The following is a 21610-nucleotide window of genomic DNA, read 5'->3' as shown; positions in this document are numbered from 1 at the left end:
AGAATCTTATCAGTAATTTAATATATTCTCTGCAAATAACACATCAAAATCAAATTACAAACAGCCAATAGCCAAGCAGAAATTCCTTAAAAGCATTGCCATACGGCACACTCTAAACGAAGTGATTTTGCAAGACAGCCGTGTTTTTTTATCTCATCGAACCACGCGGCCAAGTGGACCCGCACCCTCGCATATGTACATATATGTACATATATGGCTAAGTAACTGAAACAGCAGCATGGTGCTGATCGATGGAATAAATTACTGCGAGTTTGATCCGCCAAAAGCCTATGACAGCATACATATCTGAAAGGGGCATATACAACATGATCCTCGTATAACATTTCAAGATGCTGTCCATTGTGGTAGCACTCTTCCTGCTTCATTTTTACAAGTTGTTTTATCTAATGCACCAATTTCTCTGACGTCCAAATCTAAGTCTTCATCAAGGCATCCATGCAAATAATCTTCTTCCGCAGAATCATATATCTCAGCTTTTCTATTTTGTCTCTTTACGGTCCTTTTCTTTGAACGACCTGTACTTGTGGTGAAGGCATCACGATCATCAGCATTTTCATCTGGGACTCCATTTGTCTCTCGCCTCCTTTTGGTAGAATCAGCACTGCCTTTGCTGCTGCTGCTGCTGTTTTTGTCCGACTTGTAATATTCATTTATGGTATTTTCAATGGTTTCAAGTAACCGATCCCCGTACTTGCTTACCTTAGTCCTGTGTTAAACCAAAACGTTATTTAAAGCTAGTTCATAAACCAGGACACTTGACTCTTCCGAGAATAAACTTACTTGCTAATGCCATTGATATCAAGGAGTTCTTCCTTTGTTCTTGGCACTCTCTTACTGATCTGCTGCAATGTAGCATTACTAAACAGAAACAGCAGCGTATCAGATGCATATACAAGTGTAACACACACACACCCTAATCCATGTCATGTAATAAAGCAGAAATGGATTTCCATGCAAATTTTAATTTTCAATTGCATTCTTTATAATCCATAACAACAAAGTGTACTTGAATCCTAAATGGAGAAAATTTTATTTGGATAACAATGAAAATGAAAATGTCCAATAACCAACCCAAATATGTGGTAAGCCATAACACCCTCTCCAGCTTCTCTAACAAGAGTTGTCCGCAACATCCGCAGAGCAGTGTATAACTTAGCTGAAAGATTCTGAAGTAGATTTATGTTAAATATTATTCAAAACAGCAAGAAAACATATGAACCGAAAAACAACCCATTTCATACCAAATCCACTTCAGTTTGAGGCTGGGCAGGAATGTCAATTACTGGAAGATTAAGCTTCCCAGATGTCAGAGAACCTTTAGCTGGAGTTACATCAGATTTCCCTGGCTTTGTTGCCTTTGCAGAGGATGGGAATCTATAACGGTTAAAGATGCCACTGAGTAAAATATGAACAGAGAAAAAATATACACGTATTGGGAACTTGAGGACAGAGAAGGTGGAGACAATAATTTAAGGGCAACTGATGTCAAGTTAAAAATATCTGAGGCTAGCAGCATCAGTTAAACACGTAACTCCGACAACTGATATCATATGTATGAAAGTCCTCACATACAAAAGAAGAAGCAATTTCCATGCAATGCTGTTCAATCAATAAGAATTACCCTTCTAATTCACAAATTTAAGCAAGAAACAGCTTAGTGAGACTGACAAACCTCAATATAATTCTCTGCCCGGCAAACAGATTATGGACCTTGGGATTGTTTACCTAAAAAACAATTCATCACATTAGAAAACTTTTAAGTTATTAGAATCTCATAAAGTCACATTAAGCCATATCACTCATTTGAAGTACAATGAGCATATATTAGACCTTTCAATAAAATTACAGTATACATATATATTAAGGTAGATTTTAAGTCATTGATACCTTCAATATTGATGATACCGATCCATAAATATCACTTTTCTTTACCTCCTCCACAAGAAAATCCTCAACAACAAGATGATGCAATACACGGGAAGCCTCACCTTTAGCTAGATGCTTCCCAGCACCATGAAGGCTCAGAATCTCATGCCGGTGTCTCTTGACCTTATTTTGATGTTAAAAGTACAAGATTAAGAAGATAATTAATGGAAATTAAGATCAATAACACATTGCAAAGAATGAAAAAAAAAAAAAAAAAAAACAAGTAAATGCTTATTGACATACCATCTGGCTCAAGGAACCACGATACACTTCTAATATATGAGATGATGAGACCACCTGTCCCGTTAGCTTAACAAGTTCAACCTAAACAGATGACAACCAAATGTAATTGAGAACAAGAGGACTTGAATACTACAATGAATAGAATTTCATAAAGTGGAGGGATGAACAAATATATGAATAGAAATTGCTTCCCAACCAATTGCTTAGCAATCTCAGTGACATCCTTCTCAATGAAACTTGTGATCTTCAAGCAATTATCACATGTTTTCTGACAAGTTGAAGAATTGAACTTCTCCCCAAAATGAGCAAGCTGCAGAAGGCGCCGACAATCAACATCATTTTCACAATAACTGACCTGAGACAGTTGAAGACAAAGATTTAGTACTAATAACAATCGCAACACAAAATAGAATCTCAAAGTGTTCCAAAAAAAAGGTACCATTCGCAAAAGGTTTACAGTGTTTGTTTCCAGTATCCTTCCTGAATTTGTCATATTTGAACGGTTATATCCAGATGTGATGGAACTTTGCTCTATTGCTCCTTGACTTAACATATGCTTAACTCGTATCTATAAATATGAGATATAGTTAGATGATACAAGCAGTAAAAGATGAAAGAAAACTCAATCACTTGTTAATCGATACAACATACAAACTAATTTATATTCAAGTAGAAGAGTTAAAAATGATACTAACATAATCACTATAGTTATAATATAATACACAGGATGAACGTTGACCGTCTCTACCAGCTCGTCCACATTCCTGAAAGGAAAATAATAATCATACATGTAAGCCAACAACCAAAACCTATACCAAGCAGATTTTGCTGTTCTGCCGGTACCTGATGATAGCCTTCAATAGATTTTGGGAGGGAATGATGGATTACAAAGCGGACATCTGGTTTGTTAATACCTGAAATACCAACTTTAAAATATGATTTCATTCAATTAATCAATGCAATAAACAGTAGCAAGGATGCAAATCTACCCATTCCAAATGCCACTGTAGCACAAATTATATTGATCTCATCTTTGCTCCACTGCTTTTGAACAAAGGTACGTTGAGCAGGATCCATACTACCATGATAAAATGCACATTTATGCCCACATTCCTGAAAAACGAATATTACTAGTTATTTTATTCTCAAGCAAAACTATTAGATGTTGACTTTTAGATCTACTTTTCATTTATAAAAAATGCAGTCAGATAGTTAAAACTTGGCTCCATGAGCAGGAAGGTCACAAGAGTGCCCTTAACAAGAAGCATGATGAAAATGAAAAAAAGAAAGAAAAGCAAGGACACACTAGAAAACCTCAGCCAATTCATCACATCAAACTCTCAAGTCAAAAACATACAAATAAAAACTAATGAGTAGACTAACCTGTAATTTTTCAGCAACCTTTTCACAGTCCATTCGTGAAAGACAATAGATAATGCCACATTCATCAAAATGATTTTCCCTAATAAATTTGTCAATGTCTTCCAAACACTTTCTGGTCTTTGGGATAACAGAATACCTGCAATGTTCAAAATGAACATGATTCATCCATTCAAGGTTTAGTAAGAAGTTGGTCTTTGTTTAACACACCATAAGTTTGGCCGATTAAAACTTTGCCGAAAAACAATGCAGTTAACAAGACCAAGTGCTTGCACAACATCTTCTTTTACACTAGCTGTTGCTGTGGCTGTTAAAGCTAAAACAGGAGTATTTGGGAATTTCTGTTTCAATATACCAAGTCCCTGGGCAAATTAGCAGCATCAATTAAAATTTAAACAATATATTATCATGTGATTTGCACCAATTTGAAGAGTATAAGAGCTCAAAACCTGATAATCTGGTCTAAAATCATGTCCCCATTGGCTCACACAGTGAGCCTCATCAATTACAATCCTTGCAAGTAACTCACGAACATGTAAACTCTCCAAGTGTCGCAGAAGAACATCACTTCTGCAGTCAAAAAAATAACAAAGAACATTATGGGAATGAAGTACATAGTTCTCAAGTGAAGAAAATGGGTATATCAAGAAAGAGATGTTTCAAAGAGTAGATGAGTCATCAATAATGGCACTCACTTGGCAACCTTCTCAGGTGTTACATATAACAACTTGTATTTACAGTAGTCAGAATTAAGTTCTCGGAGAATCTCCTGCTGCTCTGTCCATTCCATATTGGCACTTAAGTAAGCAGCAGGTATATTTGCCTATATGGCAATCCAACAGGAGCAAATAAGCATACATCTATCAGAAAAACACATGATGGAAAAGGAAAGCATGTAGTTAAAAATTAGCAATACCTGCAATAAGTGCATTATTTGATCTTGAATAAGGGACACAAGGGGAGAAATTACTAATGTTATACCAGGACAAATAAGGGCTGGTAGCTGCAACACAAGTTGGTCCAAAGTAGTAAGATCACAGTAAAATCTAGACAAATGATCCGTCACTAAAACCTGTTAAATGGTATCTCAAGTCTACTTGTAAGTAAGAAAGGGAAGAGGCCATAACTCAAAGGATCTCTTGGAAAATCATATTACCTGATAGGTCAGACTCTTTCCACCACCAGTGGGCATCAAAACAAAAACATCACATCCACTCATTGTGGCATTAATGACCTCTCTTTGATTGGGGCGAAATGAGTGATTTCCAAATACCTTTTTATTATTAACCTAAAAGTAAGAAAAGAAAAAAATTATAAAGATGATAATGAGTTACATTCACTGGAAAATGACAATAATTCAGTTAGAGTTAAGTACCTCTAACTTTTTTGTCCAAGCAAAATCCTGTCTGCTCCATCGTTTATCTCCAGAGCCTTCAATGTAATTAACTTCAATAATCTTTGGGATGAATGCTTCTCTCTCCACTGGACCTGTTGACATGCTATACTTATCTACAGAAAAGGATGGAAGGGACTGAAACAATGACCCAGGTGTCCCATTACCCATACAAGCCTGAGCATCATATCTCTTTGGTCCATCACAGAGGACAGTTTGCTGAGGTGTTTCATACACAAAAGATGTAGGTGGTGCTGTGGAAGCAGAAAAATGAGACTTCTGCCTTTCCTCATTAAGATTACTGGACTGAAGATATTTTTCAAGATGCCGAATTTGGTTATTCAGCTGTGACCTAGCATTAGCAACGGATATTTTCAACATAAATTCTATTCAGTTAAAGAGGAATATGCTGCAGAAATTTTTTTGTGGTATAATGGTGTGGCATAATTATTACATAAAAGAAAGAGAAAAAAAAAAAAACAATGATGAAGCCCTTGAGCTTTTTCCAAGTATGTGGCTTATATTGAAAACAAAAATGTTACAAACAGGATATAATTCCATGGGAAAGACACACCTATCATGGCGAAGCTTTGCTATCTGTGTAGAACTGAGGTTGTCACCATTGTCAAGCAGTTCATTAGATATAGCAATCAGATCATCCTTCAATTCCTGCAAATGACTTGCTGCTTCAGGGCAAAGCCCTAACTGCATCCAGTTTCAGGATTATGCATATCTAGCAGACAAATGAACATTAATAACTCATTAAAGAATAAAAATATGTCTGATCAAAATACCTTGTAACCATGGATGCAATCTACAAAGAGCTCTGGTGGCAAAACATTATTTCCCTGTCTATCAAAATTGTCTTTATCTACAGTTGGTGTTAGAGGTGGAAGCTTGGATATTGGTGGTTGGGGAGTGCATGTTGACTGATATTTCTCCACAATTTGGTCAACATCAATGTTCTTAGAGAGTCAAAAACAGGATAAAAAAAGAGAGAAATCAGCACCTACATGGATGTAAGCAGTTAACCAAAGCGTACTAAATAAAATTACCTCAAGTATGTCATCATCATCAATATCAACAGCCATACATTTTGTAGACTCATTGATTTGGCCTGTGTACTTGCTATGATTGTTAACTGAACCAGCCGAAACACGAGAACTGTGATTGATAACAATTGGAGTTGTGGTGACATCAGATTCCCTGAGCTTATCATTCTCATAACTTCCTTGGAAGGAATTTGTTCTCCTGTCTTCACAACACTGAGGAGTAACCTTGATAGTTTTCCCAGGTTGAACATAGTTCCTACCAGAATTCTGTAGACTTGAAAGAGCATGCCAAGCCTATTGGGAAATGTTTCAACAGAAGTGATTGCCAAATTATAGATGTTTCAACTCTGAAGTAAGAACAATTACATTGATTCAAGTGTTTCAGAACCAAAAGATCATAAATAAATGCTTAAGTTCAGCTAGAGTAATAATTAGATTATAAGGGACAAAAACCTTGAGAAAGAGAAGACAAACTACACTTATTCATGCATAAATTGCCAGATAAAAAGATATTGATTCAAAGAAACATGATAACCAATAAAATGACAGAGTGAAATTCCAATAAACTGCAAATTGTGTTATCTTAAGAGAACAAAGTGATGACATAAAAAATTACTTGCTTTCACATAGCATTTATACTAGTATACCTTCTCAAATTGTACTCTCTGAGAATTTTGACCTTGTTGAGCAACAAACCTGAAAGAATGAATGCAGTAAAGAGCAAGTTAAAATTTGCTGAAATCCATATATTAATCTAGTATAGCAAGTTCCACAGTAATAGGATGGTGGCAGTTGACAAGAGAAACAGAACATCCTTCAAAATATTATTCCTGTTCTTATCTGACTAGTAAAAAATGGGCTAAAAATACAGTAATCGAAAATAGTAACTTTGAACTGAAACAGGTTTAAATCATCATCTACCATGTTATGCTACTGTCATAGAGAAGCAAGAATTGTCCATTGAAGCAAATGAAACTTTAGACAGACAAATGCTTAAGTAGCAACTACGAATGAAATTGTCTTCCCTGAACCAGAACTGTATACTTACAAAAACAATGAAGCTTCAATGCCGAATGACCAAATCAAATGATTGCAAATCATTATAAGCAAAAAGACTTGATAAAATGTACTATATGGACTACGAATAGGATCAAGATACTCCTTATAAAGTTTGGACAATCCTCCTTTGAGAGTGAGTTAAGTTGGGTATGTTTCTAATAAGACTATTTCGCGTGGTCTAAAAACTATTTTTGACAAGGAACTCTCACCAAAGTAGCAACGTAACTAAGACTAAAAAAAACCATCATATTGTATTCGTACCAAAACAATAGGAAGAGATAATTGAATACCTGCCAGTTGGAGCAGTTGGTTCTTCATTGCGAGGCTTCTTAGATGGGATAGAGAAGAGAAAATTGGAGCGCAAAAACTTGGCTTGACACGAGAAATTCTCGTGAGCATTGGAGTGAAGTAACCAATTGACCTGTGGAGTTTTATCATCACATTTAAGACCCTTTGTTGATTTGGCTTGACTGTGAACATTCCAAACCTTATTAGCGATTAACTATAAACGATGAATCGCAGAGATGGAAAAACATTAAGAGTTACGCACCTTTCCCTCATTGTAGCAGTAATCAAGCAACACATTCCCTGCACATTCAGAATACAAAATTAAATGCGATTAAAAACTTTCAGCGATTTGATATAATAATACGCACCAATGAGAAAAGGCTTTGACGAACCTCAGCTAAATTTCGGCATCGGCAACGGGAAAAGAAATGCGGATGGTTACTGAAATGTTGAGTGGCAGCAGCAATACAAAAGAAAACCCTAGAAAATGAGATTTGGAACAAAACGCAACGATTGAGACAGAGATATCATAATCCTATTCCTACGAATCTGAAGAGAAGAGAAGAGAAGAGAAGAGGAAGAGAAAGAGAAGGACAAGAAAAGAGGACCAATCTTCGAAAATCTACGGCACTTCGCATTGGCGGGATTTTTCAATTCGTTCTGTGTCTCTTGCAAAAACTCTTTTTCATTTCTTTTATTTTTTTTCTATTTATTACAACTGAAGAATTTTTTAAAAAAAATTTAAAGTAAGAAGTAAAATCGAATATGTCAGGTTTTTCCAACTCCAGACTTCTCTTATATCTATTATTTAATTTTATTATGTTTCATGGCTTTTTTATTTATTATTCAATTTTTAAGTTAAATTTAATTAAATATTTTAATTTTAAATTATAAATCTTTATATATTGTATCAATTTTTTAAATTTTAAAAACATATTCAATTTTGACATTATCGTAATATTAATTAATTCTTATATTTTAAACAGCACATTCTTGAAAAAAATATTTTTGAATTTAATTTTATTAGAATTTAAATAATTTTCTTGATTTAAAAATTACATCTTTAATTTAGTTTTTTTTAATATGATAAACTATTTATTCTTTTTAAATCTATAAATTAACTGTGTAACATATTTAAAATTTTAAAAATATAAATTTTATAATACATGTACAATGTACAAATACTAAATATATAAAAATAGTTTAAAAAATATTTTAAAAATTAATCTTTCTCAGAGTATAGTGAAATTGGTCCATTTCATATTTTCTAACAAAATTATCAAATTGACCTATATAGTAATACAATATTATAATAATGTGATTTATATTTTAATAATAGATCAAAAGATAATCAATTCAATATAAAAGAGATTCAAATATCTCTAATTTTAGCACAAATATTATAATTTAATTTATTTTTACTTAAAAAATTAAGATTTGTTTAAATAAATCATGTTAAAAAATAGAGCACACTAAATTTGTCTAAACAATGACAATAATTAATCTTCACTTTTCTTCTTGATTTTTTATTTAAATTATGTAATTTAAAAAATAAATTCTCAATTTATTATATTTTTTTAACTATTTATCTATTTAGAGTAAGTTTAACCATGTGTCTGATCCAAAAGTTTTGTTACAACATTCACAAAAATCAAATAAAGTTTTATCATCAGTGTAGAGCAACTTTAGTGATTATGACACGTGACATTATATATATGTGTATCATAAAAAATGTAAAAGTTAAAAAATAATAATAAACTCAAAATAAAATACCAAGAAATTTTGTTAATATGTAACAATATCACAAAGGTTTCATGGTATTTGTGGCAAAAAGAACATTTACTACACTTTTTGTAAAATTTATAGGTCACTTGTTGGGCCAAACAATAACCTTCCTCAACTTCTTTTCCCTTTCTCTTTTCTCTCTTTCTTTCTTCATCTTCTTCCTCTCACTCATATCTTTCTTTCTTCCATTTTTCTCTCTTAAAGTTCTATGCACGAAGGATTTAAAAGTTAAATTTTCTTAATTATTAAACTTTTATTTGAAGTATTAATCATTTTATATATTCTTGTATATTTTATTTATTATTTTAAATATATGATAAATTAAAAAAATAATAATTTTATAATTTATTGTAAACTGGTACAAGTAATCACGTGATTGGTGAATGGTGAAACAATTGCAACAGAAATTAGTAAAATTTATTTTGTTAATTTTTAATATTTTAACATTAGTTTATGTTTATATTTAGGAAAATTATTAATAAAAATTAGGTTGTAATATAGTTTACTAAAATGTAGTTTGTAATTAGTTGTGAGACAAAAAAGAATTTAATGATTTTTTTAGTTGTTTTTTTGTGTAATATTATTAGTATGATGTTGCATATTACACTTTTATATTTTTTTAAAATTAAAGAATAATAAAAATATAGTTGACTAAAAAATTGTATAATGATAATAAGTTATATTTATTTTAATTATAATAATCTTTTTACAAACATTTATTATTTATTTAAGTATGATATGTAAATTGTAAATATTGTAATTTAATATTTATGTTAAAATTAATTTGTTAATTAATATATAATAATGATTTTTATGTAGTCTATGTATTTATAAATTTTAAACATTTAAAATGAAAATAATAAAATAATTTATATGAAATTTTATTTATGTGTAGCTAATAATACAATAAATATATTTTATGTAACATTATTTTATATTAATTTTATTAATTAAGATGTAATAAGAATTTGTATGCAAATATAAAAAATATTTTAATTAAGTTGATATTTGTATTAATAATTATGCTAAAAATATATATTTTTTAATAAAGATGCAATAAAAATTTGTATATAAATATATAAAATATTTTAATTAAGTTGAATTTTGTATTAAAAATTATATTAGTAATTTTTAATTAAGATGTAAGAATATTTTGTATGTAAATATAAAAAATATTTTATTAATTGTTGATATTTGTATAAATAATTGAATTGTAAATTTGAATTTTTGTCATTATGATGTAATAATATTTTGTATGTAAAAACATAAAGTATTATGATTAAGTTGATATTTGTATTAATAATTATGTTAGAAATTTTGATTTTCTTAATTAAGATTAATAATAATTTGTATGTGAATATAAAAAATATTTTAATTAAGTTGACATTTATATGTTTACTTATATTGACAATTTAATTGTCTTAATTAAGAACGTCATAATAATAATTTGTATATATAGTATGTAATATAAATACTTACAAATAAATTAAATATAAAAATAAGTTTCTTTATTTTTATTTTTTTGCATAGATGACATCGTCTTCATGACAAAGTAGAGTTATTAATTCCAGGCTAAAAGATTTATCATTTTTTCTATTTTAGAGTATTTATGTCTTTGAACATATTTAGAATGGATGTCATCATCCGATATTAAATGTTAGGAAGAGTCAATTTATTCTGGATGGATTGGAGGGTATTTCTCAAGAGATTGTTCTACATCTTGAATTGGCTGATTTTATTAGAGTGGTTAACGTATGTCAGCTTTCCCTGAACATAGGATTGATCCCTACATTGGTTGAAAGGTGGAGGCCTGAGATGCATACCTTGCATTTGCTCCTTAGAGAGTGTGCGATTACTCTTCAAGATGTTGCTATCTTGTTAGGCCTATGCATAGATGGGAGATTGGTTATAGCACCACTAGAGATGATTAGGTGCAAATTGTTGAAGACAACCTATGTTTCAGACTAGAGTTTGATGCTTATAACATATAATATTGTTGTCTAATACTTATGTTTGTATTAAAACATTATTTGCAAGTGGTTATCACATGTTACGAGGAAGAGAAAAAAAGGATGTCTAATACTTCATATATATATATATATATATATATATATATATATATATGTCTAACAAATGATGAAGTACTACTTAATTTTTTGCCAAAATTGTTTTTATTTTAAATTATTATATAATATTACACTGTTAAGTACATGTTTTATTAACTTCATATTTTAATGTCATTATATAAATTTTTGTATAGGTGTCATATGTGGAGTTCATAAACATTTTGTCCCCTATCTGTAGATATAATATGGACTTATGGAGGGTTGGTATTACTGATATATTTTCATGTTTGTTAATGACACCAATCTAATCAAGTGATGCGTGAGTTTGGTATGGTTTAACACATATCGAGGACTCCTTACCAGCCTGACCAATTACATGACCTCACCCTAAGAGGGAAAACTAGGAAAAATTGGTTTGTCAAGTTCAGTGCTATGTAGAAAATTTAGGAGAGTAGATTAGACTTGGTGATGACTAATGAGCCTTAATATGGTTTATTGAGTTCAAATTCAGATTACATGCAATGGTACATGAATCACATTCGTCGTTGGATGACTAGAGATACAACTATTGCAGCCTTGATGGTAAATTCTTGTATATTCCCTTTGTGTTTATTTTTATTGAATATATAAAATAACTAGTGTTTACATATTTATTATTTCAAGGTGATGCACTTAAGAGAGTGCATTACTTGCGCACTAATGGGCAGGATTCTTTTACCTTTGATGAATTAAAGGACCTTTCTGAAACAATGTTGTTATTGAAGAAGGAGCAAAACTTCATATTAAAACTTGTTTCATCTTCAAATCCTCCAATGTAGTGTGATAATCCTATAGATCTAGATCTATATATAGACTAGGCGACACAATGAAGGGAGGGAAAAGGTTTGGGATGTCAACAAAGACAAGTGCAGGCAATAGAGTGGCACATGCTGACTATGCCAAAGTGTTCCGATGGTACATTTCTTGTACCATCATAGTTCTCTTTGCACTCATCTCATATGACCTTTGGCCTTACTTATTTCCATTCATCCAAGGGCACTTAACAGCCATCACAATCCCCCATTTCATCGTTTATAGGGACAGATGATTACAGCCCACAACTTGATTTTTTTTTTCACGACACCTCCTCACGAGGAACATTCCCTTTTGACCCCTATTGCCTTATACCTTCAAGCTGGGCATGTACCATCATTCATGCAACTCTTTGAGTTGGGCATTGATCTGAGTGCTAACTTTGATGCCGCTGCAGATATAAGAGGTCCAAATGTTCATCAAAATCCTTGTTGAGGAGCTCAGGATAGACCTAGGCAACACATCTTGACTTCATCATATCATGATCATTAGGACCATGAGGGGGACCAACAATGACTACTTTATATGTAATTATTTGTTTTACTTTTTTATACTTATAAGATGTATGCATTTTCTAGTTATACACTTCTTTATTTTAGTAGATATTGTATGATTCATATGTTTGTTTTAATCCGACAAGGTATCACTTTCCTTTATAATCATTAATTTCATGTTTAATAACACTTGCATTATAAATTAAAACACTTTAAATGGGTCATAATTTACTACCAACTATTACATGGTTAAAAACATTTGCATTACATTTGACTAATATGATTTTGTTGAGGACGATGACGTCAGTTATGACCAACATGGTTACAATTCCTATATCTATGTTTGGTTTGTGACCAACGTAGTCCATTTCATTTTTAATAAAAGTTGAATTGGTCACCCCTTACCTCTTTCTCTTTCATCATCAGACACCAACTTTCATTCACTATTTGTAAGGATGTTACATTCATTCGCGAGAGGGTATCAATGTGGTAAATATGCATTTACAACATATTGCATTGGATTAACTGTGTCAACATATTGCCAAAAATTAATACTCACAATAGTACATGTAGCTATTACATGCGAGCAAGGAAATTAGTATGCTTGAGATCTTCCACATTCACAAAATCTTCTAAACAATATAATTGTCCATTTGTGAGCACCCTGTTGTGTTATTGGATTAAACATTTCTTCAACCTCAAAACATGTTTTTTGTATGTCATACCGACAAACTTGGTGTGGCAAAGCATCGTGTTGTTTTTTTTATATTTGCATGATTACTTTATGACAAAACATGCTTCTATTGTCAGAAATAGTTTCTTCTCCACACTTTACAAAATATTCAACCAAACATCCATATATGGCTTTTACAAGTGTAGTTATGGCTAGGTTTCTAGCACTTTTCAAAACCTTATTAATTGCTCCTAAAAGATTCATGGTCATGTGTCCATAATATCGTCTTTTCTCATCATAAGACAATGCTTATTTCTCCTTTGATATGCAATAAATTCACCTTTGTATGTCTTCAGATTCGTTACAAAATATTATTAATTTTTGTTGAAATATTACTTTCAATAGTGTATAACCTACAATGAAAGCATTAGAAACATTAGTCATGCATGTCTTAACATTCAATTATCCCTAATAATATAAATGATACATAAATACAAGATATATCTAATTTGATTAGGTCTTTCTTCAACGCTATATTTTTAAATTGATGATTGAAGTTACTATTAATATAATGAATGTAATATACATGATACGTATTTGGAGGTTGCCACCTAATGTGTGGATTTGACACTGTTCCTTTTATACTTTGATACTAATTTGATATCAAACAAATTCCCGATTTATCACTAATATGCAAATGAATCATTGTAAAAAATCATTCTCATGCTGACAACATTTCTCCTTCAATAATTGCAAAAGCTACTCGAAGAACACAATTATTTTCATCTTGAGTTGTTGCAATGAGCAATGTGTACCAATATTTAGCAATAAAAATGTCACATCTATTTGTGATATAGGTTTACAAAATTTAAAAGCTTCATGACATTGTTTAAATGACCAGCACAATCGTTCAAATACTTTAAATCTGTTATATACTTCATGATCAACCATGTACTCTTTGATTTCAATTTATAAACAAATCTAGGAGCATGTAATTGCATGTATTCTAACCAACGTGGCAAGGTAGTATATGATTCATTCCAGTTACCAAAAACACTAACAAAGACTTTTTGCTTCGCCTTCCAAGCTTTTTTATATGAAATTTTGTATTAAAATTGAGCGTTTATCCTCTCTTATATCAATGAAGTATGTACTGAGAGTTTTTCATTCACAATGCCTACGTAAAATTAAAATAGTTTAGTTAAAATAAAATTAATCATATACATAATATATCATAAAATTATTAAAATATGTTAAAGATTTATCTTACCAAGAATGTATGAACAAATTAAATCTGAATATAACTTTTTAATATTTTGATAAATTCTAACATTGACACATGTATGCAAACCATCCCACTTAATAATTTTCTACTTGTTTGAATTCTTCAACAATAAAGCCCTCACTCTCCATGGACAATCAAAGCTATGATTCAAGCACTTCATATACAAACATGTTGGTTAAATTCAGTCACAAAATAACTTTGATGTATTTCTATCGCGTAATGTTTTAATGCATTTTTTTTACATATTCTTTAGCATCAAATAACAAGCCAACAAATAACGAATCTCTTTTAACCATGAATTAACTTCTTTAAAATCTTCTTTAGTCATCTCTTGATCAGGATGTTCCCAATTAATATACTTATAGTATGAGGTTACATTCTAAAAAGGAATTTCACTCTCTATTGCATTATATTTTGCAAAAATTATACTCATTACTACTTGTACTGGATAAGGGAACTGTTCGGACCTACATATAGAAAAAGGAAACCGAATACTTACTCAGTCAATGTGGACCAATATCTCTTCAGGATTTAAAGGTAAATAACTTAATTAAGGATAATAATTAAAATATTATTTAAATCAAGAAAAGGGCCAAAGTCAAGGCTGACTCAGCAGACCCATTAGCCCATTACAATGCCTATAAAAGGGAGGTAAGAAGTACAGGTAGATGTGAACTTTTCATTATTGAATACCATTTATTACTCAGAACTGAATCTTGACTTCAGCATCAGAGTGCCTTTTGTAGGTACCCTCCCCACGTCAGCGAATACCAGAGAGACGTCATTATAGCAGATCAGAGACTTGAAGATCAGTGTTACCCTTAGAGGAACATTTTGGCGCCCACCGTGGGGCACGATTAGCCTCATATTTCAGATTAATCATGGTACTTACTAGAAGCCAGCAAGAAGGACATGCTCAACAAGGGGGAACCTCTCGGCAACATTTGGAGGGTGTCACACCAGATGAACCAACACCTGAAGTTGTGATGCAAGGAGGAACATATGAGAATATTTTAGCTATACTGAGGCAGCTCAAAGCAGAAATGACGAAGATGAAGAAGGAGCGAGAGAAGGATGAATTGGAGCTTTCGGCTCTGAGAAGGGAAAATGTTAACTTGAGAGAAGAGATAAGAATACAGATCCCTTCCCAAACTACACCCATCATCCAGGATCAGGGGGAATCTTCGGCGTTGCAAGAGAAATCAAAGCAGGTTTATCAATCTAAAGTAAAAAATGACCGAGACGATCTCGCGAGCTGAAGCCCATTCGTTCACCACATCCTGGAGGCCAAGCTGCTTGAAAATTGGAGAGGCCTAACAATAGATAAGTATGATGGCACATATGATCCTGGGAAACATTTGGATGTCTTTACAACCTAAGTCGGTTTGTACACCGAGAATGATTCCTTATGGTGTAGGATTTTTCCCACCTCACTTCAAGGGCCTGCATTCAGTTGGTTCACCCGACTCCCCCATTCATCCTCGGGCAGACAAAAGCAAGGCTTGTCACTATCATCAAAACAGGGGTCACACCACCGAAGAGTGCACAGAGCTGAAAGATAAGATTGAAGAATTAATCAAGGAAGGATATCTAAAAGATTTTGTGCAAACAAGTCCTATCGGTCAATCTAACATAAGAAGGGACCGTAACCCTGAGTCATCAAGGAGATATGACAATAGACATGAACGAACAGAGGAGTAGGTCCCGGGAACCTCCAACTAGACGATACGATGAATGTGAAAAGTATCCTAAAAGGGTCATTAATGCCATAGTTGGAGGGTTTGCCGGGGGAGGACATACCCATTCGGCCAGAAAGAGACACTTGAGACAAGTCAGATCAGTCAATAATATCTCATTTGGAAGTGGGATTCGGATCCCCCTAATTACATTTACTGATGAAGACTTTCAAGGAGTGGATCCTGTACAAGATGACCCCATGGTGATCAGTGTGGACATTCTCAACTGCACAGTCAGAAAACACTCATTGATCAGGGAAGTTCTGCTGACATACTCTACTGTAATACTTGCAAACAACTGGGAATACCAGAAGAGGAACTTAAAGAACACCGAGAACCCTTAGTCAGTTTTTCAGGGAAGTAGGTAAAGACGCGTGGGTGTATCGACCTTTACACCTCATTTGGATCAGAGCACGAAGGAAAGCGCATCAAGGTCACGTATCTGGTAGTTCATGCAAATACCTCGTGTAATATCCTACTCGGCAAACCATCCCTAAACAAGTTGAAGGCCATAGTATCTACTCCGTACTTGGCTATGAAGTTTCCATCTGAAAGAGGCCGAATCGTTACAGTCCACGCTGATCAGAAGACAACTAGAGAATGCTACTTTGCAAGCCTACGTCTTAAACCTTTCCATGGGGGTAACCGAGATGTCAATATTGTATCCCCTTGGTTCGGAGAGGAATTGGATGTTGAACTTGATCCTAGAATGGATGAGGGGTATCGAGTTGAGCCTAGTGAAAACAAGCAGCCTTTCCAAATTGGATCAAAACCTGAAGAAGTTACTTATTTAGGGGTTGGTTTGGCTGTACAAGAAAAACAACTTTTTCAAGAAATTTTGCAGAATAACGCCGACTTATTTGCTTGGTTGGCCTCGGATATGCCTGGCATTGACCCAACATTTTTATGTCATCATTTATCGGTCTATAAGGGGACTAAACCGATAGCTCAGAAGAAAAGGAAAATGGGCGGTGATAGAGCAAAAGCAATAGAAGAAGAAACTAGTAAGCTTCTACAGGCTGGCTTCATACGAGAAGTCAAGTATTCGACTTGGTTAGCTAACGTGGTCATGGTTAAAAAAGCTAATGGCAAATGGCAATTGTGCACAGACTTCACGGACCTTAACAAAGCATGCCGAAAGGACGCATACCCCCTACCAAACATTGATACTTTGGTAGATGGTGCAGCTGGTCACAAGATATTAAGTTTTTTGGATGCTTATTCTGGATATAATCAAATACGAATGTACCCCCAGATGAGGAAAAAATGGCATTCATCACGAACTCAGCCAATTTTTGCTACCGAGTGATGCTATTCAGTTTGAAGAATGAAGGGGCGACATACCAGAGACTCATGAATAAAATTTTTGAGAAACAAGTGGGTAAATGCATGGAGGTGTATGTGGATGACATGGTAATTAAATCCCTCGCATTGGAGCAACATCTCGCCTATTTGGAGGAGGTATTCGGGGAAGCCAGGAAGCACGGTATGAGGTTCAACCTCGAGAAGTGCACATTTGGCGTAGCTGGGGGTAAGTTTTTGGGATTTATGTTATCTGAAAGAGGCATCTAGGCTAATCCCGACAAATGCCACGCCATCATCGAAATGGCTAGCCCTCGGAATGTCAAGGAGGTTCAGCGACTGGCCGGACGAATTGCAGTCCTCGCTAGATTCTTGCCAATAATGGTAGAAAGGTCTCGACCTTTCATTGAGTTATTAAAGAAATCCCAAAAATTCATTTGGTTCAACGAATGTACGGTCACCTTCATCCAATACAAGCATATGCTCGCAGCACCGCCTGTGTTGACAAAACTGAAACCCGATCAGGACATGATTATTTATTTGGCCGTATCAGATAACGCCATCAGTTTAGTTTTACTTCAAGAAATACCTGAACCGGCTCTTGTATATTTCATCAGCCGAACACTCTAAGATCCTGAATCTCGTTACCAGCTGATAGAGAAGGTAGTACTGGCTTTACTCCATACAGCCCGTCGGTTAAAACATTATTTCTAAAGCCATCGGATGGTTGTGCGCACAGATTGTCTGGTGGCCAAAATTTTGAGAAAACTGGAGTTGGCTGGTCGGTTGGTTGCATGGACAATTGAGCTCTCAAAATTTGATATCCACTTTGAAAACAGACGCCCTCTTAAAGCTCAGGTGTTAGCGGACTTTGTTAATGAATTCACAGCTCACGAACAAGCCAATTCAAACATGTGGAATTTACACGTTGATGGATCAACAAACTGACTAGGGAGTGGAGCAGGAGTTATATTGGAAGGACAGAACACCGTCATTATCGAACAATCTATTCGTTTCGGATTCAAGGCATCCAATAATCAAGCCGAGTATGAAGCCTTACTTGCCGGTCTCAGATTAGCGAATGAGATGGGAATTAAACGCATTACTGGCTGGAGTGACTCAAAAATTGTGACCGAACGGGTTAATGATATATACCAGGTTAAGGACTCGGTTATGCTCCAATATTATCAAGAATTTAAAAAAATAAAAGTTGAATTTGATGAAATATGTATCCGACATGTACCAAGAAACATGAACGAACGAGCCGATAGGCTTGCTAGGCTGGCTAGTCAAAGGAAACCTGGGCAATTACAAAGCGTGATTCATCAAGAAATCCTCCAACCTAGTATCACCATACAAGAGTGCATGGACATAGAAAATGTGCCTCATAATTGGATGACCCCCATTATCCAATACCTTACTAATGGCAGTCTGCTAAATAATTCAGACTCAGCCAAGAAAATAAGAATGCATGCAGCTAAATACCTCCTCCTCGGCAAAGACTTGTACAAAAGAGGGATTTCAACACCTATGCTTAAATGCCTCGATGACAACCAGGCAAACTATGTCATGAGGAAGATTCACGAAGGAATCTATGGTACCCATTCGGGTGGACGAACCATGGCGGCAAAAATACTTAAAGCTGGGTACTATTGGCCAACACTCTCCCAAGATTGCCATATGTTTGTAAAGAAATGTATCCCCTATCAACAACACGGTCCACAATTACATCAGCATGCCGACACCCTCCGCCCTATTAGCTTTCCTTGGCCCTTTGCCATTTGGGGTATGGACCTCCTCGGTCCTTTCCCCCTAGCAAAAGAGCATTGTAAATTCCTAATTGTCGCTGTGGATTATTTTACCAAATGGATTGAAGCCGAACCCCTTGCCACTATCACGTCCAATAATGTACAGAAATTTACCTGGAAAAACATCTTCACACGTTTTAGTCTCCCTCATGCATTAATAACAGACAACGGATTGCAGTTTACAGATCGGCGATTCAATGAATTTCTGGAAGGGCTTCATATCAAGCACATGGTTACGTCTGTGGAGCACCCTCAGACTAATGGTCAAGCTGAGGCTGCCAACAAAGTAATTTTGCATGAATTAAAAAGAAGATTGGGTTCGGCAAAAGGAGAATGGGCAGAGAAGCTGCCCGAGGTGCTATGGGCTTATCGGTGCATGCTGTAAACCACAACAAAGGAAACTCCTTTTCAGCTTACCTATGATATTGATGCCATGGTGCCGGTCGAAATTGGAGAACCTTCATTTCGGAGGGAGAATTTCGAGGAATCGGCTAATGAGGAGGCTCTGGCCGTCAACTTGGACTTAATAGATGAGATGCGTGACCAAGCAGCCATTATGACCGAGGCCAGCAGAAGAATGATGGCTAGAAAATTTAACTCCAAAATCAATCCACGACAATTTTATGAAAATGACTTAGTATGGCGAGTAACCGGAGATGCACGCAGGGATCGGCGAGAAGGGAAGTTGGCAGCTAACTGGGAAGGCCCCTTTAGGGTAGCGGCAAGATTAGACAATGGAGCATACAAGTTGGAAACGTTGAATGGAAAACTAATACCGAGAACTTGGAATGTTACACACTTGAAGCTTTATTACAGTTAAAAGTTTGTAATTTGTAATCGGTGTACTCTTTTCCTCTCCTAGGTTTTGTCCTCTTAAAAGAAAGTGAAAAGGGGTTTTCCTAGGAAGGTTTTTAATGAGGCACCGCATCAATAAAATACTTCTTCTCAGCTATACGGTTTTTTATGAATTAGCATTTCTTTTAAGCACTTCATCTGAAATAATTAATTCCCTTTCGGACAAGGTTGAATTAATTAATTCCCTCCCGAGTACCCCTACTCGGTCAAGGATGAATTTGTTAAAATTCTCTCCTAAGTATTTCTACTTGGTTAAGGTTGAGTTAATTCCTTCCCGAGTACCCCTACTCGGCCAAGGATGAATCTATTAAAATTCCCTCCCAAGTATTTCTACTTGGTTGAGTTAATTCCCTCCCGATTACCCCTACTCGGCCAAGGATAAATATTAAATTATTCCCTCCCAAGTACCCCTACTCGGTTTAGGATGAATCGTTAAAATTAATTCTCAAGTACTCGGCTAAGGATGAATCAATTACCTATGACTAAGAATGAATTCATCAATACCGTCACATGTACCCTTATTTGGCCAAGAAATGAAACAAAAATATCTTCGGCTAAAGAAAATTTGGAACAAGGAGGAATTAAAAATTCTATTTCATTGTCAAAAAAAGATTACAAAATTTGGGCACTATCGGCCTATGAATACAAAAGAAAAATGAAAAAACTCAGTTTCCTTCATCTCCACCATCTGGACCAGAGGCGTCGGGACCGATAGCCTCCATAACAGGGGCTTCAGCATTGTAATTTATATTCACTCTTGGAGGGGCTTCGGTGTCAGGTTCTAGATCCTCATCTACGTCATTATATGGCAAAAACCTACCACCAAAAAAATCTCTGGTAAGGTCGAAATGAAAGTCCAAAGGCACTTGGCAGAAACCATAGCACTGGCGAACGACATGGTTAAAACTCGATTCATGTTCAATAGCCACTTGGGCTGAACACTTGTCGGCAAAGGCTTTCATTTCAGCATCAGCCTTTTGCCTTTCAACAGTCAGTGCTTCCTCCATTTCAATAGATTTGGCCCTCAAAGCCTCCATTTCCTCTTCCTTAGCCCTCAGTGCTCGCTCTGTAGCTTGGAGTCGGTTGTCCACTATATGATAGTGTTCTTTGTACTGAACGACCTCGGCTTCCAAAGCTTTATTAGTTTCAGCTAGATTTAGCCGAATCTCCTCATTTTTCTGCTAGAGCTTGCTGAGAGATAGCGTACTCGTTTTACACCATCTTCATCTCTCGTGTCGGCTCCAGAGCTAGCCTTCGGAGCATCATCATAGCTCGGATTTGAAACTCCGAGAAGTATTTCCACAGAGATTCAAGGTCAAGGTTGTTGACCGCTTCCTTTCCTGCATCCGAAAGCAAGTCAGGTGCAACTACTCGGCCAGCATGGACACCTTG

At 34.7% G+C, this 21610-nt stretch overlaps 2 protein-coding genes across 2 annotated transcripts; one reads left to right on the top strand and one right to left on the bottom strand.

Moving 5' to 3' along the window:
* Position 1: 1 nt before the first annotated feature.
* On the bottom strand, positions 2–7986 carry LOC113852672 (ATP-dependent DNA helicase Q-like 4A). The gene is made up of 26 exons (XM_027483009.1): positions 7755–7986; positions 7625–7662; positions 7365–7544; positions 6663–6711; positions 6019–6309; positions 5758–5928; positions 5538–5668; positions 4946–5315; positions 4727–4858; positions 4487–4573; positions 4266–4393; positions 4020–4140; positions 3781–3932; positions 3574–3709; positions 3180–3303; positions 3034–3104; positions 2886–2954; positions 2630–2758; positions 2387–2545; positions 2191–2271; positions 1909–2070; positions 1694–1746; positions 1263–1395; positions 1093–1187; positions 802–879; positions 2–727 (listed from the first exon to the last, which is right to left on the bottom strand). The coding sequence occupies exons 2-26, from the start codon at positions 7657–7659 to the stop codon at positions 346–348; spliced, it is 3519 nt and encodes a 1172-aa protein (XP_027338810.1). The 5' UTR covers positions 7660–7662; positions 7755–7986; the 3' UTR covers positions 2–345.
* A 9656-nt stretch (positions 7987–17642) lies between these two features.
* On the top strand, positions 17643–19748 carry LOC113852005. Its single transcript, XM_027482265.1, has 2 exons — positions 17643–17784; positions 18508–19748. The coding sequence occupies exons 1-2, from the start codon at positions 17643–17645 to the stop codon at positions 19746–19748; spliced, it is 1383 nt and encodes a 460-aa protein (XP_027338066.1).
* The last annotated feature ends 1862 nt before the right edge of the window (positions 19749–21610 follow it).

The sequence above is a fragment of the Abrus precatorius genome, unplaced genomic scaffold (assembly GCF_003935025.1).
Source record: "Abrus precatorius isolate BTA unplaced genomic scaffold, Abrus_2018 Scaffold10, whole genome shotgun sequence".
In the NCBI taxonomy this organism is placed as follows: Eukaryota; Viridiplantae; Streptophyta; class Magnoliopsida; order Fabales; family Fabaceae; genus Abrus; species Abrus precatorius.
This window is presented reverse-complemented; position numbering and strand designations above follow the sequence as displayed.